The sequence below is a fragment of the Lactuca saligna genome, chromosome 9 (assembly GCF_052625555.1).
Source record: "Lactuca saligna cultivar CGN05327 chromosome 9, ASM5262555v1, whole genome shotgun sequence".
Classification (NCBI taxonomy): domain Eukaryota; kingdom Viridiplantae; phylum Streptophyta; class Magnoliopsida; order Asterales; family Asteraceae; genus Lactuca; species Lactuca saligna.
In genome coordinates, this window is record NC_136425.1 from 194,554,369 (window position 1) to 194,572,697 (window position 18,329).

General features: G+C 33.6%; 1 protein-coding gene across 1 annotated transcript; it reads right to left on the reverse strand.

The window, feature by feature from the left end:
- Window positions 1-5,326: 5,326 nt before the first annotated feature.
- LOC145017102 (stress response NST1-like protein (DUF1645)) lies at window positions 5,327-6,707 on the reverse strand. The gene has a single exon (XM_078975184.1). The coding sequence runs from the start codon at window positions 6,604-6,606 to the stop codon at window positions 5,446-5,448; it is 1,161 nt and encodes a 386-aa protein (XP_078831310.1). The 5' UTR covers window positions 6,607-6,707; the 3' UTR covers window positions 5,327-5,445.
- Window positions 6,708-18,329: the final 11,622 nt, after the last annotated feature.

Consider the following 18,329-nt stretch of genomic DNA (forward strand, 5'->3'; position numbering starts at 1 on the left):
TTCAGATAATGATGAATTATACGAAGACGCACCTTTGGACTTCGATCCAGCTTATCCACCAATGGACAAATGGACAAATGGACAAAAAATCATCCGAAGGAGCAAATAATTGGTAATCCACAAGAATAAGTTTTAACAAGGGCTCATATTCGTGCAAAGAATGAGGTATTAAATACTCATCAAGAGTTTTGCATCTTTAATGTTTTTATTTTTAAAATTGAACCGAAGACAGTAAAGATTGCAATGGAAGACTCAGATTGGGTTGTTGCAATGCAATCTGAATTGTCAAAATTTGAAAGAAATAAGGTTTGGAGATGAATTCCTAAGACAAATGATGTTTCAATTGTCGGGTTAAAATGGATTTTTAAAAACAAAACTGACAAAGATGGAAATATCATTCGAAACAAAGCCAGACTTGTTGTTAAGGGATACTCTCAACAAGAAGGAATTGATTACGAAGAAACTTTTGCTCCTGTTGCAAGACTCGAGGCAGTTCGTATATTTTTGGCTTATGCAACTCACAAAGACTTTGATGTTTATCAAATGGATGTGAAGTGTGCATTTCTGAATGGAGAACTCGAAGAAATTGTCTATGTGGAACAACCTCCAGGTTTTGTTAATGAAGAACATCCTGATTATGTTTATATTTTAGATAAGGCAGTTTATGGTTTGAAACAAGCACTGCGAGCCTGGTATGCAACTCTTACTTCATTTTTGAAGCAATCTAAATTTAAACAAGGATTAATTGACCCCACATTATTTCGTAAGAAACTTGGGAGTCATCTTATGCTTGTTTAAATTTATGTTGATGATATTATTTTTGGCTCAACTAGCCCTACTTTGTCTAAAGAATTTGAAGACTTGATGAAAAGTAAGTTCAAAATGAGCATGATGGGAAAAATTAATAATTTTCTTGGTCTAAACATTCGTCAAAGCAGAGAAGGAATCTTCATTAATCAAGAAAAGTATACGAAGAATCTGCTAGAGAAGTTTGGATTAATGAATAGCACAAAGTTACGAGTTCCAATGGCAACTGGGATCAAACTAACTTCTTCGTTAGATAAACCTGCAGTTGATCTTACTTTATACAGAAGCATGATTGGATCTTTACTTTATTTAACTGCTAGTAGACCTGATATCATGTTTTCTGTATGTAATTGTGCTAGGTATCAAGCAAATCCACGAGAACCACATCTCATTGTTGTAAAGAATATCTTTCGTTATCTTAAAGGAACTTCTTCGCTAGGATTGTGGTATCCTTCGAATACAGGACTCTTTATTCAAGCATATTCGGATGCAGATTTGGGAGGTTGTAATCTTGATAGGAAAAGCACAAGTAGAGGGTGTCAATTACTCGATGGTAAGTTGGTGAGATGGCAATCTAAAAAGCAGACACGTGTTTCAATCTCAATGGCTGAAGCTAAATATGTTGCTGTTGTTGCATGCACTTCACAGATAATTTGGATTCAAAGTCAATTACATGATTATGCAATTAACATGGAAAAATATTCCTTTATATTGTGATTCACAAAGTGCAATAAGAATTTGTCATAATCCTGTACATCATTCAAAGACGAAACATATAACTCTTCATTATCACTTCATTAAAGATCATGTGGAGGAAGGAAATATTGAAGTACATTTTGTGAAAACAACGGATCAGTTGGTTGACATTTTCACAAAAGCTTTTGATGAAAAATCCTTTGTATGAATTTTGGAAGGGCTGGGAATGATTGATGGAAATTCAATTCCAGGCAAAAAAGACAATCAATGATTACAAGAAAACGACAAAGAAAATTCATTAAGTATTCAGAGGTTACTGTTCACAGTCAACTCTTCGAATGCTTCGAATTCGTTTGATTAGTATTTTTAAATCTTCAAATGTTTGCAACTAGTACTTTTATTTTTATTTTTTTCTGTTCTTAATTTTTGAAAAATAAAAAACATCAAAAAGATTTTCTTATTATTTTGTTCTTAATTTTTGAAAAATCAAAAACAACAAAAAGATTTTCTTTTGTCTCTCTTTTCAAGTACAATGTTGTAGATTTTCGTGAATATATGAAGTGGACAAGGTTTACAGTTCTAGGGTGAGGTACATTTTTTTCCATTCTATTCTTTAAATTTCAAATTTTATAACTAATTAGGATGTCCCTAGAAGCATGCTGTTGCAGGTTGTCCGAAGCCTCAAAATGACTCAATGTTTGAAAGCCTTAATGAAATTTTCATACGAAGATTTCTTCCCAATTAGGCTTACATTCGCATTAGTTCAATGAGCTACCTTACTCTTCTCACATGAGTTAAGAGTTTTCTGTTTGGTCCAATATAACAGAGGTATATGATTCTTCGTATACCAATCTTTTTCATCTCAAAGTTCTTACACCATCACACACGAAGACATATGTCCAACAAGTTTCTGATCAAACCAATCGAAACTTAGATGTATCACAAATTTGTGATTATGATCAGACATCATGAGACCGTGATGGAAGTGAAACCCAAAGTAATCAACCTTTAAGGAATTGACGGGGAACATAGTTCCAGATTTTAACGAAACATTTGTTTCTTTACCTTCGTTCGAAACTCCAAATCATATTCATTTCTTTTGAGTGGTCTTGATCAAACATTCGAACCCCACGATGTTTGTTACCAACAAGATCCAACATACAATTGTTCTTCTTGAATATGATTTCAGTGTGAGTTTTATCTGAAATTCCTTGTTACTTAAAAGTTTTCAAAACAAACTTGTCACTAACTACACTAGTCAAACAAGTAATTTCTGTTACAATTACTCACCTTATGTTTAGGTTGATATGTAACGAAATTCATTAAACCACCTCAAAAGCCTTTTAAAAGAAGCCCTTCGATACTTCTCTACAAGTATTCGATTGTAATTCACGCGAAAATACACAAGCTGTTGATTATCTCTCTTGATAATTAATGAAGCAATCTTTGCTTGGGGTTTAACTACCTTCGTGTCAAATTGAATTTTTGACATCACTGAATATCCAAAAAAAATTTAATTACTTCTTATCTTTATTCTTTGACACACTTTACACACACGAAATCCTTGAGGTTCTGAGTAATAACAACACAGGCTGATGATTTCAAAAATCTGGCAAATGACTTTACTTTAAAACCATAAAGTAAAAGAGCCTTGACTCCATCCGAAGGGTCCGACGGTTACTATTCTATTAGGGAAAACAATCCAAGCTGTTGGAAGAGACTGTTTGAATTCCATGCAGGTTTTGAGGAGTTGTGACAGCTACTTTATCACACATGGTTACTTTTCATCATCATGATGTGGGTTTCATGGTGACATGTCACAGATCAGTAAATGCTTATCCCGCTTTGATTTCAAAATTCAGCGTTACTTATAAAAGGGGATTCAAGGGTTCTTTATCAGTTTACACTTTCATATTCCCAAATTTTCTCTGATAAACATCCAACTCTCAAACCCTAACAATGGCGACTGCTAATCCTGATGCAACTTTGTCTCATACCACTGGTGATGTAACTTCATTGCCGATCATGAAGATTCAAGGAACAAATCATCAAGTTGAAGCCAACGTATCTCACTATCCTGAAGAATTGAAAATGTTTATCGTTGCTCTGAAAAGTTCCGTTTTATCAAAAGCTATGTTCAACTCATTCTATATTCCTCTCTCATGGTTCTCTCAAGCGGGATCGACTGCAACTTACTCAAAAGCCTTGGATTCAGTGTTGTTTAATCTGGTGACTGATAAGAATGTTAGACTTTCCAAGAAACTTTTCTGCTAAATTCTCGAGATACCTAATTCTCCACCATATATCTCTTTTACATTCCCACAAATCGTCCATATGTTCAATGAAATTGATCATCAACCCCAATTGACAAAGATTAGTGATTTCAAGAAGTCATGACTTCCAAGTGTATGGAATTTCTTGTTCGGAATTTTTCTAAGATGCTTAACCGGAAGAACTGTTGGGTTGGATAAAGGGTGAATAGAAATTAAAAGTTGTGACTTACAAAAAAACATCATATAGTTTATATACCAAAAAAAAAACATTTTTACCCTTACTAAGAGTTTTTCTAACCGTCCTGTATTTTTTTGTTTTGCAGGGTTAAATTGCTCCAACGATCCATTATTTTGGTTGGCATTCTTATGTTATGTTCCATTATTTTGGTTGGCATTCTTATGTTATGTTCCAAACATACAAATATAGTGGACTACTATTCATCCTTGCATTTTAATGATATTAATAAAATATTAATTTGCATTTTAATGATATTAATAAAATATTAATTATATGAAGAATTTGTAGGTATAAACCCATTACTTTTTAGGAAAAATAGTATTTTATTAATAAAATATATGATATATGTTTTTGATATAAAATTTTAAAGTAGAGTCATTATTGGAGTTGCTCTAAAAATACTAAGCTAACATAAACACTTTTTTATTAACCTAACATAAACACTTTTTTATTAACTTATCACTTACTAACTTAGAGTCTTTTAAAACCAAATAAACTAATCAAAACACTTTTTAATTTATAACTTTTTTTTTAATTTTATAACTTTTTGTAACCGTATAAACAACTAAACAGTTTTATCAAGAAATGTTTATCAAGTTAAATAAGTAAATAAACAATCAACAACTCAAGACAACTCCCAAAAAAAAAAAAAAAAAAAAAAAGGTAATATACTTTCAAAATCAGTTCTTTTCAGTTTTAGAACCTTAAAAACAAACAGTTCGGTTCAAAATCGGTTCTCTTCGTTTTGATCAGCTTGTTACTTTTCGTTTGATCTTATTTGTTTTGATTTTGTTGTCCATTTTAAGTTGGTATAATATTTTTAAGTTTTTGATGGTTTGCTATTATTTGAAATGTTATTTGGTTTACCCACAGATTTTTTTTTAAAATGTATTTCAGATTATTCCGATATGGAATTTCGGAAAGAAAAGTAAGCATATATATTAGTTTGAAGAACTCTTTGTTTAAAGAAACTTTCATAGAAACCCCCAACAATGCATTGCATAGTATAAAGCATTTTGTCATAACTTTAGTAAGACAAGAATCTTATGGAACTAAAGAATTTCTTTATGTTAATTACAACTATCCATGCATCAAGGTACAAGTAATTACACCATTCAATCTGGTAATTCCACCCAGATGCAGATGCAATCATAACAGAAAAAGAGTTGTCGCTATCACCGAGTATAAAAGTTAAAATCAAATCAACATGATGATAGATGATGTAGTAAATTATACAACGCAAAAAGAAAAAGAAATTTGTCTTGAAATCTGTAGGATCGAAAGATTTCTGGAGGGGATCAACAAGAGAAAATAAGCATTCAAATATATAGATTCATTGCTTACCATGGAAAAATTCGAAATCAAACAGATGTTTTAGCTAAACAATTTATACAATCACCAACATGAAAACCCTTTTCGTTTTCGATTAAATTACCTGGATGAAACTGGGTTCAAAGCTCTTGCAAATCCATTCATGGCTCCGTAACTTTTAGAGCTAAACCCTAAACATCCCAATAGGCCTTGCTTGTAGGGTAAATAGGTTTTCTTCCTCAGCTCCTCTGCTTGTGCTCGATTCGTTGTGTAATGCAGCTCGTGTGCCGAACGAGCAATCCTCCGTTTACTGTTTATCCCGACCCCATTCACGGCCTTTCTGACGGTGGGTTTTGCCGCCTCCGCCGTGGGAGGTCCGTCTCCGGCAGTGGTGGTGGTTGGAGTTGTTGCTTTATTCTTCACAGCCGATGTGTCGACTGATTTCTTGTCCTTGTTAGAAGAAGGGGAAAAGGACAATGAGGTTCTCCAGAACTTATGATTCCCGTTGCTGCTAGTACTATTTCGTCCTTCACTCTTGCTTCTATACAGAAATTCCTTCAAAAACACCCACCGTTTTGAGCTCCGGCCGACGGACGACGACCTTGAGGAAGCACCGGACGGCGGAGTTTCACTATCGAGAACCTCTTCGTCGGCTTTTGCTTTATCTTCTGCTTCTAATTTCTGTTTGATTTCATTGATTTCCGTTGATTCTCTTCCGTCTTCAAATTCCTCCAGCCATTGAAATGCATTGTTAGTCCTCAACGGCGACATAGATCTAGCTCTTCTCCTTAACGACTTAGATCTGTCTCGAAACTTCAAATCTCTACCTCTCCCAAGCTTATCCTCGCTGTCACTTCCATCTCCATCTCCGATCTCGTTCTCGTCAACATCAAGCAATGGAGCTAGTACCTGAGGACGTTGAAGGTGAGACGACAGCTTCATCGGACGGATCTGGCCGTTTAAGAAAAGCTCATCGGCGGAGCTCATGGATCCGGTTGGAGCTACAACATGAGACTCAAACTCAAAAGATCCTCCAGCTCCTTCAATAGGAGTAGAAGAACCCGAGTTTGACGAACCCATATTCGAAGAAGAAGACAGCATAAAGTGTATAGGACTTGCGGGAGCGCTGTAGAAAAATCCACCACCGTAAGAAGAGGGAGCTCCACGGCCAGGACTGGACGGGGCACTAACGAAAGGAGTGGAGCAAGCGCTGTCGAAGTCGTCGGTGAATGTGATGAGATCAGCGGCATTGTTAGCAGCAGGGGTTTCGCGTTCCTCCATTGACGTGCGTGAGAGAGAAAGAGAAAAGGGAACGAGAGATAGAGGTGATGGGAAAGCCTTGAGCAGAGGGAGTTGTTATTATGCATTTATTTTCCCAAAAGTGAACCACACCACTATTCATTTATTTTACTTTGTTTATTGTTCGTTCGAGGTAAATGTCAATGAACTATGAACCCCAGAATATATTCCCCACCATAGCTTTATCTTTTTATATTTACCTCAACTTACGGTAACAAAAAAAAAAAAAAAAAAAATAACTTGTTTAATTTTATGAAATTTAATAGTAAGCCATCTAGAATTTGAAGTCTTTAAAATATGGGATTATAACAAAACTAACCCTTCTAGATGTTATTAAATATTCATTCCTATCCTTCTAAACTTAAAAATATTACTTTTATATCCTTATAAACTTTAAAATTATATATATATATATATATATATATATATATATATATATATATATATATATATATATTTCTAAAACTATAAAATTCACATATATATTCAAATCTATATTATAATTAAAATTAACCTATATAAATATTAGAAAATTTGCATAATTCCAATTTATATATAGCGTTACCAAAATACTCTTTCCAAATAAAAATTAAAATTAAACTCATTGATAAGGATATATTTAATTAAATCATGACATGATCTTCTTTTCTTCCGATCGAAGTATTCTGAGAGTCGATGTAATGCCCAAGTTGTCATGTATTCTCTTAATTAAATAATAATAATAATATGAGAAAGGCTCGTACGTTGGCTGTACATAGTGTAAGCATGGCGTACCTTGGTGAGGCACGAATCGGGGAAGCCCCTGCGTACGCTGGGCGTAAGCTGGCCAGATGCAAAACCTAAATTTTAGGGTTTGCACCATATATAAACACATTAATTTCGTCCCAACCTTCATTCTCTCAGCCTCCATTGTCCCTAAAGTGTTAAACTCGAACCCTAAGCCTCTTGCATGCATTTTGAGCTAATCTTGAGCATACTTGGTGTTATTTTGTGATTTTGAAGAAGAAAGAGTTTGAATGAGTAAGAACGTGAAGAGGGCTTGTAGATCCAGAAGTTTAGCATCATTCTTGACTCATTTGAGGTATAAAGTTTTAACCTTGACCATTGTGTGCTTAGATCTAGTTTTGGGGTGTTTTATGATGCATTTTAGCTCCATAGTTGAGGTTTCTTGTGTTTTAGAAGTTCCGGTCCATAAGAGTTGTCCTTTTAGGCTCTTGGAAGTGTTTGGAGCCATAAAAATTGGGCCTTGCTGGTTTAGCCTCAACCATGCAAGTGTTAGATGGCCACAAAGTGTGTTTATGGACTTAAATCATGCCTTAATCTCCATCCATCCATGCAAAAGCATAAAGTTTATAACTTTTTGGTTTAGGACGTTTTTAAGGGTCTGGATCTATGCTCTAGACGTTAGGACCTAACTAATTAAGTCACAATGAAGCTTCTAATGTGGCTGACCAGTACGTTGGGCGTATCTCTGGTATGTTGCACGTACTGGGTTAACTTCTTGTAACCGGTCAAGGTCAGCATATGTGCCAAGTACGCTGTGCATACGTATGTAGTTGGTCAAATGTGGTTTTTAGGCCTTAGGACTTCAGGCCTGGATTAGTTGGGCCTCAAGCCCACCTGTGGATTAAGGCCTTCGAGCCTAAGCCTAGGAATTATGGTATTGGGCCTTAAATCTTAGTTGTATGGACTTGAACAATTTAATTTGAAAGTTGGGCCTTGGAAGTAGGGACGACCCAATATATGGGCAAGTTGGGCCATAACCCAAGGCAGCAAAAAAAGAGGGCATAAATTTGACCCAGTAATTAATATGGTATATACAATTTGGCCCAAAGTTTAGTCTAAGAAATGATCCGATAGCGATTCACAGACGTCTGCAGGCAACAAATCGTCATCTTGAGCGTGGGCGCAAAGATCTTGAGAAGCCAATCGACATCTAGAAAAACACAATCGATGAGGGGAGCCTTTAATCGACTAACGAACTAACCCTTCTCATTGAAATTTCTACTTTTCTCTTAAACCTAGTGGGTATTGCATCTAATTTCTTTATTTCTCATTCTAATTTAAGATTTCTCTATTTCGATTCTTTACTTCTCATTCTATACTTTACATAATCGCAGTCCTGGCATGATGCTTTCTGAAGCATAGCATCACCGCAAATGTAAAGAATTATGAGGTTTCAAATTTATAAATTGGGTTTGGGTGAGTTAAATTGGATTCTCGGCTCTCTTATTTAGTTTTCTTTTCACATTCCAACTCCTGAAACACTAAATTTCTCTACTTCTCATTCTCATTTTTGATTGATTTTGGAGTTTGATTTTTTTGCTCTGATTTCTGAAGCACATGTCACGAAAAGAAATTTTGAAGAAGCTTGAGGCTTTCGATTCTAAATTGGGGTTAGGTGAGTTGGATTTTCAAATTTTGATCTCTCATATTTTGTTTTTTTATCCCATTCCAATTTCTTATCTATTTTTAATGTTTTTGTTTGTTTTTTTTCTGGAGTTGGACTGTTTGCTAAAGGATGATTACAGTAAAAATATTGAAAATCTATTTCTTTTATGTTGTTGTAGGTTTGATTTTGACTTTTTGTGGTAGCTTCAGGTTAAATTTCTAGTCTTCTAGTGTTTCTCATAAGCTTTTGTGTTTTGTTTTTTAGATTTGAATCAAGAAGCATATAATTTTCTATTGAGCTTATGCTTATTTTGAATACATGGACTTCTAGATGCATCAAAAGGCATAAATTTATTCCATTATTGTTGTTAGATTAGTAGTTTTTTAAAATAATATGTCTATTTCTAATTATAATATTGATTTTCTTGATCTTTTTGACTTTTTAACTGGGAAACAAAAACAAATTTTGTTGATCTTATGGTTGTTTCAATGAAAAGAAGTTGTTCAATATAAAAGCTTCTGAAATCGTATCCACAAAGTATCATGACTTAAGAAAGATTGAATAGATTAGTAACTTTAAGCATCTAAAGTGATTTTTTATAAAAGTATTGACTATTATAAAATAAAAGATGTTTTTGCTTCAAAAAAATACACAAAGACGTCGTTTTAAGTGATTTTTGTCTATATTTTTTGTTTGATTACAGAATTTACTGTATTTGTGATTTAATAAATTTTTATATGTAAATGTTGTCTCTATCGTACGATATATATATATATATATATATATATATATATATATATATATATATATATATATATATATATATATATATATATATATATATATATATATATATAAGGGGATAAATTTTTTCTCACCCCGAGTAGTAAAAATCAATGGATCGGCCTTGCTTGGAAGGAAGAGGCCCAAAACGGCAAAGATTAGGGAACTTTTGCCTTATGTCATGAATCAGGGGTTGGTCCTTGGAGACATGTTTAGATCCAATCTTGATGTGTGTAAAACGAACTAGTTTTAATCCTACTACTTCAAACACAAAATTAACACACGAAAGGCAGTGTACCTATCGATTAGCAATATAGTTCAAGCAAGTAGGGTATCCAACACAGGGAACGGTAAACAATTAAAATAAATGCTAATAATATCTAAATAAAACAAGTAATAAAAGAGGGGGTTTATCTAGTTTTTCATGACTAAAAACTTAAATAATCAATTAACACCCAAACAAAGACAATTAACAACTAAGACGAACAAGAAAGGAGAAACTAGATTCAATGGTAAAAGAGACTTCTATTCAGATTCGATTCACTTATTCCTATGGTTGATTTTGTGGCAAGTGCAATGGATCAATATGCGAATGGTTACCGATTCCTAATGTGATTGGGCTCATGTTCAATATTACCAATCCTTTAGTAGACAAGTCAATTCAAACAATGGCTAGTTGATTAAACTAACAAGTTTCCTAGTGTTCAGTTCATATCAAGTAAGACTTGTAATAATAGCAAATCAAATTTGTTCAATTCAATCAACTCATATGTGGTTGTTCATCACACATGCTCACACATTGATTTACATATTTTCTAGTTAAACCTAGTTTCATGTTCACTATTCCTAGGCATACAATCTTGTGTTCACAAAACTATATGATTCAAGCAATCAAGAAGATGTTCATACAACTTAATAACTCACTTATTAACAGAAAATATTTATCATCAATACATGTAGACCTTTAACAAGCTAAACAAGATAAATAACCAAATTAATATTAATCCAACCACTCAATCAAACCATGTTCATAAGATTATCTCATCCAAACAGAAGTAAAAAGCTTTTAGCTCATATATACTGCAAGTAATAACATAGAATCATAATCTAATGATTCAAATATGGTTCAAAACAAAGATTAAGAAAAGAAGAATAATTATTTGCCTTTGATCTCTTCTAAATTGTCTCTTAGGTTGCAATCTCGAAAACTGAAGCTCCAAGAACCCTTCTGATCTTCAATAATCACAGCTAGCCTCTAGAAAGTGTTAGGGTTTCAAGCATAGATGTTCTCTATTTATAATTACCAAAAATCAACCCAACTCGTTGATTTTTTAAGAATAACTCGACGTGTTTTTTCTACAATCCGCATATACGGCGTGTACAACAAGGCATCTTCGAATCTGGAACATTCTGACCAACTCGTCGAGTTGTGACCCAACTAGTCGAGTTCACTTGGAATCAACATTTTCTCAGAACATGAAAGTCGTCCGAAATTATGTCTAGTTTTCATAACATTTTGAATATCGTTAACCGGAGTTATGGTTCATGAAATTATGCCTTCGAATCCATCCCCGTAAAACTTTCTTAACCTCAAGTCATTTTTGGTTAAATCCCCAAGCACACGTACGAAAAAATAACCCAGAAAAGAAAATTACAAATAAAATAAAAGACTTGATAAATTTTTGTCTTGAATCTTTGATACTTTGTCAACTTTTCTTTAATATATTTCTTCTTTGTCTTCTTAGCTTTATAGATTCATTCAAACAATTCATCACTCTTTTTTTAATGAATTTTTTTTATATTAATCAAGAAATATTTACATAGACATAGCGGGTAAACGAGCAACAAGATGTGCCGCAACCCCTTTTTGGATGGCAAAACTAATTCTTTTAAAAACAACATTTATAGATCTTGGAGTCATAACATAACAATGCATGACCCGTTGGACTCTTTTTTTTCAACTTTTTTTTTCAACATACTTTTTCCACTCAAAACTAAAAACCTAGAAAAATATATGCTTATGCAGGGGATTTTAACTTCATCATTTGTTGGTTAAAGGCATTAGTCTAGTGTGCAATGACTACTTGAGCTTTCCTGGATACATTTCAAGTACACGGGGCTAAACATGTTGCGATCCTCAAACTAAGTGAGGTTGTGTTTTTGTCCCATGATTTCACTAGAATAAAGGGGCCCATAAATGGACTATAGCGTATATTGGCTCAACTAAACATTTAGGTCCTCATAGAATCATCAAACACAATACTAACATGAAATCCTAATTGCTTTACCAAAAATTTCTAAATTAACCCTAGCAATTTTTATGCAAAATTTTTAAAAGAATTAACCTAGGATTCTAAATTTGACTAAATGTAATCAACCCCTACCTTACACTTAATTTATGCAATGTCCCCATTGCATGTTAAAACAAATAACGAACATAAAAGTAAAGATAGAATTGGAACAGACTCCCATGGAATAGAAGTTGCGCGGTTGATATTCTTCATATTAACCTTCATCTTTAGTTGACTTTATACATGGGAACAGCTCATCCATTCTTTGGGTGCCATTCGTCTCATGTGGTTATGCACCAAATTATAGAGGAAAAAGGTCTTGGAAATTCTCGGAAATTGATCTTTAATAGTATAGCCAATAGCCATTGTCAAATTTAATCAAATCACCAACTTGAAGGTAAGAGAAAGAGTAACTCGTCGAGTCCAGAATGAACTCGCCAAGTTAAGTCGATAAAAGTGGTAACAATCAGGTTTTTCCGAATGGACTCGTCGGGTATCTGAATGGAACTCGACGAGTTTTCTTCACTGAGTGAATAAAATTAGCTCATGCTTCAGTTTCATTTATGGTGTTTGAGGAGATTATTATAGGAATATTCCCCCTCATTTTTCTTCAATAAAAGCACATCCCTTCACCTGTTTAATTACCGGACTCGTAATTAGACTCAATTCTCCCATTCTTCTCGTTTTAGACTCGATCTCACGTTTTATTCCTCACACTTTATTTGTTGATTCTATCCCTCACCCTATATTCTGAAAAGATCTAAAACAAATACCAAGTAATAAAAAAAACATCAAAATAAAAATCCTAAATTATCCCTAAATACTAGAATTTTAGAAAGAAAAAGAAAAGCAAACTCTAATGAAGGGTTGTTTCCCGCAAGCGCTTCTTTTTGTGCGAGTCTTTAGCTGGACTCTCAACTTAATAAACCAACAATAAACTCAATGCCAATCCATTTGTTGCATTGAATATATTCTTTGGTGGACTAATTGTAAAATTTGGCTATTTGCTTCTAAAATTAGACAAACGAGCTTGAATATATAAAACCCAATAATCTTGATAAGGGTTGGGATCGGTTGGATACTAATCAGAAATGGATCGCGTTTCAGAACTTTCTCCAAAGTTGAAGTCGTCACCCCATGCTTCGAAACACAATCTGGGATAATAGGGGGCCATGTCATGATAATGGTCAAACCACGGCTTGGTTCCTGCAACTCAGGTTGTTCGTGTTATTCATCTGACCCTTCTGCTAGCAATCTTTCCAGCTCCTCCAAATATTTTTCTAGATTAAAATCTTCATCTTGTAACTTTAGCTCTTATAACTCAGATTGCTCTTGTGTGTTGGGCAAGATGTTATCTAATCATCTTCCAAATTTCATCAAATCCTCATCTGAGTCATATTCCTCATCTTCTTGCTCAATTTCCTATACTACTTCCTCAAGAAAAGCATCAAAAGCATCGAGATTTGGAAAATACATAATAATGCGATAATAAAAATTAAAACAGAAAATGTGTAACTTTATAAGAGATAAATCTCACACAAAGGATCAATAACACTAGCAAATAAAATTAACTATTAGAACCGTTCCCCGACAACAGCGCCAAAAACTAGATGTGTGTAAAACGAACTAGTTTTTATCCTACTACATCAAACAAAAAATTAACACACGAAAGGCAGTGTACCTATCGATTAGCCATATAGTTCAAGCAAATAGGTTATCGTCTTATCGAACACAGGGAACGGTAAACAATTAAAGTAAATGCTAATATTATCTAAATAAAACAAGTAATAAAAAAGGGGGTTTATCTAGTTTTGCAAGACTAGAAACTTAAATAACCAATTAGCACCCAAACAAAGTCAATTAACAACTAAGAAGAACAAGAAAAGACAACTAGATTCAATGACAAAAGAGACTTCTGTTAAGATTTGATTCACTTATTCCTATGGTTGATTTCGTGGCAAGTGCAATAGATCAATATGTCAATGGTTACCAATTCCTAATTTGATTGGGTTCATGTTCACTATTACCAATCATGTAGCAGACAAGTTAATTCGAACAATGGTCAGTTCATTAAACTAACAAGTTTCCTAGTGTTCAGTTCGTATCAAGTAAGACTTGTAATAATATCTAATCAAATTTGTTCAATTCAATCAACTCATATGTGGTTGTTCATCACACATGCTCACACATTGATTTACATATTTTCTAGTTAAACCTAGTTTCATGTTCACTATTCCTAGGCATACAATCTTGTGTTCACAAATCTATATGATTCAAGCAATCAAGAAGATGTTCATACAACTTAATAACTCATTTATTAGCATAAAATATTTATCATCAATACATGAGGATCTTTAACAATTTAAACAAGATAAATAACCAAATTAATTTTAATCCAACCACTCAATCAAACCATGTTCATAAGATTATCTCATCCAATCATAAGTAAAAAGCTTTTAACTCATATCTACAGAAAATAATAAACTAGAATCAAAATCTAATGATTCAAACATGGTTCAAAATAAAGATTAAGAAAAGAAGAATAATTATTTTCCTTTGATCTCTTCTAAATTGTCTCTTAGGTTGCAATCTCGAAAACTGAAGCTCCAAGAACCCTTCTGATCTTCAATAATCGCAGCTAGCCTCTAGAAAGTATTAGGGTTTCGGGCATAGATGTTCTTTATTTATAGTTACCAAAAATCAACCCAACCCGTCGAGTGTTTAAGAATAACACGACGAGTTTTTCTACAATCCGCCTATACGGCGTGTACGGCAAGGCATCTTCGAATCTGGAACATTCTGACCAACTCGTCGAGTTGAGGCCCAACTCTTCGAGTTCACTTGGAATCAACATTTTCTCAAAAATGAAAGTCGTCCATAATTGTGTCTAGTTTTCAGAACATTTTGAATCTTGTTAATCGTAGTTACAATTCATGAGATATGGCCAAAACACTGACAAGGGGTCAAGCGGTCCAACAACATCCTTCTTTCTTCAAAATTCAAGATCCAAGCTTTCAATCGCCAATTCCGCTTCATTCTCCTTCCGAGCTTGTTTTTATTTTTGAAAATGAAATATTTAAGCTAATTAAGCGCCTTTTATTCATTAAATGAGATAAAATCTATATAAAGTATTAAGATAATGCATGCATTTTGTAACTAAAAATGCGCATATCAAAATACCACACTCTTGACTTTTGCTTGCCCCCAAGCAAAACTGAATTATAACACACAAATACCACATAAGACAATCCCAATCGAACCCAACCATTATGCCAAGACTGCAACGCATGCATTTGTGTCTAAAATTTTTCCTAAGGACCCCCTTAATTCTAAATACTTTCAATCCTCATAAACACTCGCCCACTTCTTTTGAACAACGCATATTTTATTGCATCCCTCCGAATCCACCACGGAAAACTTTCTTAACCTCAAGTCATTTTTGGTTAAATCCCCAAGCACACATACGAAAAAATAACCTAGAAGACTTGATAACTTTTTGTCTTGAATCTTTGATACTTTGTCAACTTTTCTTCAATATATTTCTTCTCTGTCTTCATAGCTTTGTAGATTCTTTCAAACATTTCATAACTCTTTTTATTTCAACTTTTTTTTCAACACAATTTTTCCACTCAAAACTAAAAACCTAGAAAAAGATATGCTTATGCAAGGGAATTTAACTTCATCATTTGTTGGTTAAAGGCATTAGTCTAGTGTGCAATGACCACTTGAGCTTTCCTGGATACATTTCAAGTACACAATCCTAAACATGTTGCGACCCTCAAATTAAGTGAGGTTGTGTTTTTGTCCCATGATTTCACTAGAATAAAGGGGCCCATAAATGGACTATAACGTATATTGGCTCAACTAAACATTTAGGTCCTCATAGAATCATCAAACGCAATACTAACATGATATCCTAATTGCTTTACCAAAAATTTCTAAATTAATCTTTAATAGTATAGCCAATAGCGATTGTCAGAAATTAATCTTTAATAGTATAGCCAATAGCGATTGTCAAATGTAATCAAATCACCAACTTGAAGGTAAGAGAAAGAGAAACTCGTCGAGTCCAGAATGAACTTGCCAAGTTAAGTCGATAAAAGTGGTAACAGTAAGGTTTTTCCGAATGGACTCGTCGGGTATCTGAATGGAACTCGACGATTTTTCTTCACTGAGTGAATAAAATTAGCTCCGGAATCAGTTTCATTTATGGTGTTTGAGGAGATTATCATAGCGATATTCCCCCTCATTTTTCTTCAATAAAAGCACATCCCTTTAGTTGTTTAATTACCGGACTCGTAATTCGACTCAATTCTCCCATTCTTCTCGTTTTAAACTCGATCTTATGTTTTATTCCTCGCACTTTATTCGTTTATTCTATCCCTCACCCTATATTCTGAAACGATCAAAAACAAATACCAGGTAATAAAAAAACATCAAAATAAAAATCCTAAATTACCCCTAAATACCAGAAATTTGGAAAGAAAAAGAAAAGAAAACTCTAATGACGGGTTGCCTCCCGCAAGCGCTTCTTTTTGTGCGAGTCTTTAGTGGGACTCTCAAATTAATAAACCTCCAATAAACTCAATGCCAACCCATCTGTTGCATTGAATATCTTCTTTGGTGTACCAATTTGTAAAATTTGGCTCTTTGCTTCTAAAACTGGCTAAACGAGCTTGAATATATAACCCAGGAATCTTGACAAGGGTTGGGGCCGGTTGGATACTAATCAGAAATGGATCGCGTTTCAGAACTTTCTCCAAAGTTGGAGTCATCACCCCATGCTTCGAAACACAATCTGGGAAAATAAGGGGCCACATCATGATAATGGTCAAACCACGGCTTGGTTCCTGCAACTCAGTTTATTCGTGTTATTCATCTGACCCTTCTGCTAGCAATCTTTCCATCTCCTCCAAATATTTTTCTGGATTAAAATCTTCATCTTGTAACTTTAGCTCTTATAACTCAGATTGCTCTTGTGTGTTGGTCAAGATGTTATATGGCCATCTTTCAAATTTCATCAAATCCTTATCATAGTCATATTACTCATCTTCTTGCTTAATTTCCTGTACTACTTCTTCAAGAAAAACATGAAAAGCATCGAGATTTGGAAAATACATAATAGTACGATAATAAAAATTAAAACAGAAAACGTGTAATTTTATATGAGATAAATCTCACACAAAGGATCCATAACACTATTAAATAAAATTAACTATTAGAATCGTTCCCCGACAATGGCGCCAAAAACTTGATGTGTGTAAAACGAACTAGTTTTAATCCTACTACTTCAAACACAAAATTAACACACGAAAGGCAGTGTACCTATCGATTTGCAATATAGTTCAAGCAAGTAGGTTATCAAACACAAGGAACGGTAAACAATTAAAATAAATGCTAATATTATCTAAATAAAACAAGTAATAAAGTGGGGGATTTATCTAGTTTTGCAAGACTAGAAACTTAAATAATCAATTAACACCCAGAAAGACAGTTAACAACTAAGAAGAAGAAGAAAGGACAACTAGATTCAATGATAAAAGAGATTTCTGTTCAGATTCGATTCAGTTATTCTTATGGTTGATTTCGTCGCAAGTGCAACAGATCAATATGTCAATGGTTACCGATTCCTAATTTGATTGGGTTCATGTTCACTATTACCAATCGTGTAGCAGACAAGTTAATTCAAACAATGGCCAGTTGATTAAATTAACAAGTTTCCTAGTGTTCAGTTCGTATCAAGTAAGACTTGTAATAATAGCTAATCAAATTTGTTCAATTCAATCAACTCATATGTGGTTGTTCATCACACATGCTCACACATTGATTTACATATTTTCTAGTTAAACCTAGTTACATGTTCACTATTCCTAGGCATACAATCTTGTGTTCACAAAACTATATGATTCAAGCAATCAAGAAGATGTTCATACAACTTAATAACTCACTTATTAAACGAAAATATTTATCATCAATACATGCAGATCTTTAACAAGCTAAACAAGATAAATAACCAAATTAATATTAATCCAACCACTCAATCAAACCATGTTCATAAGATTATCTCATCCAAACAGAAGTAAAAAGCTTTTAGCTCATATCTACAGAAAGTAATAAACTAGGATAAAAATCTAATGAGTCAAACATGGTTCAAAACAAAGATTAAGAAAAGAAGAATAGTTATTTGCCTTTAATCTCTTCTAAAGTGTCTCTTAGGTTGCAATCTCGAAATCTGAAGC

Excerpts from the sequence above, each read along its gene's own strand:
- LOC145017102 (XM_078975184.1), bottom strand. The coding sequence starts at position 6,606 with ATGGAGGAACGCGAAACCCCTGCTGCTAACAATGCCGCTGATCTCATC.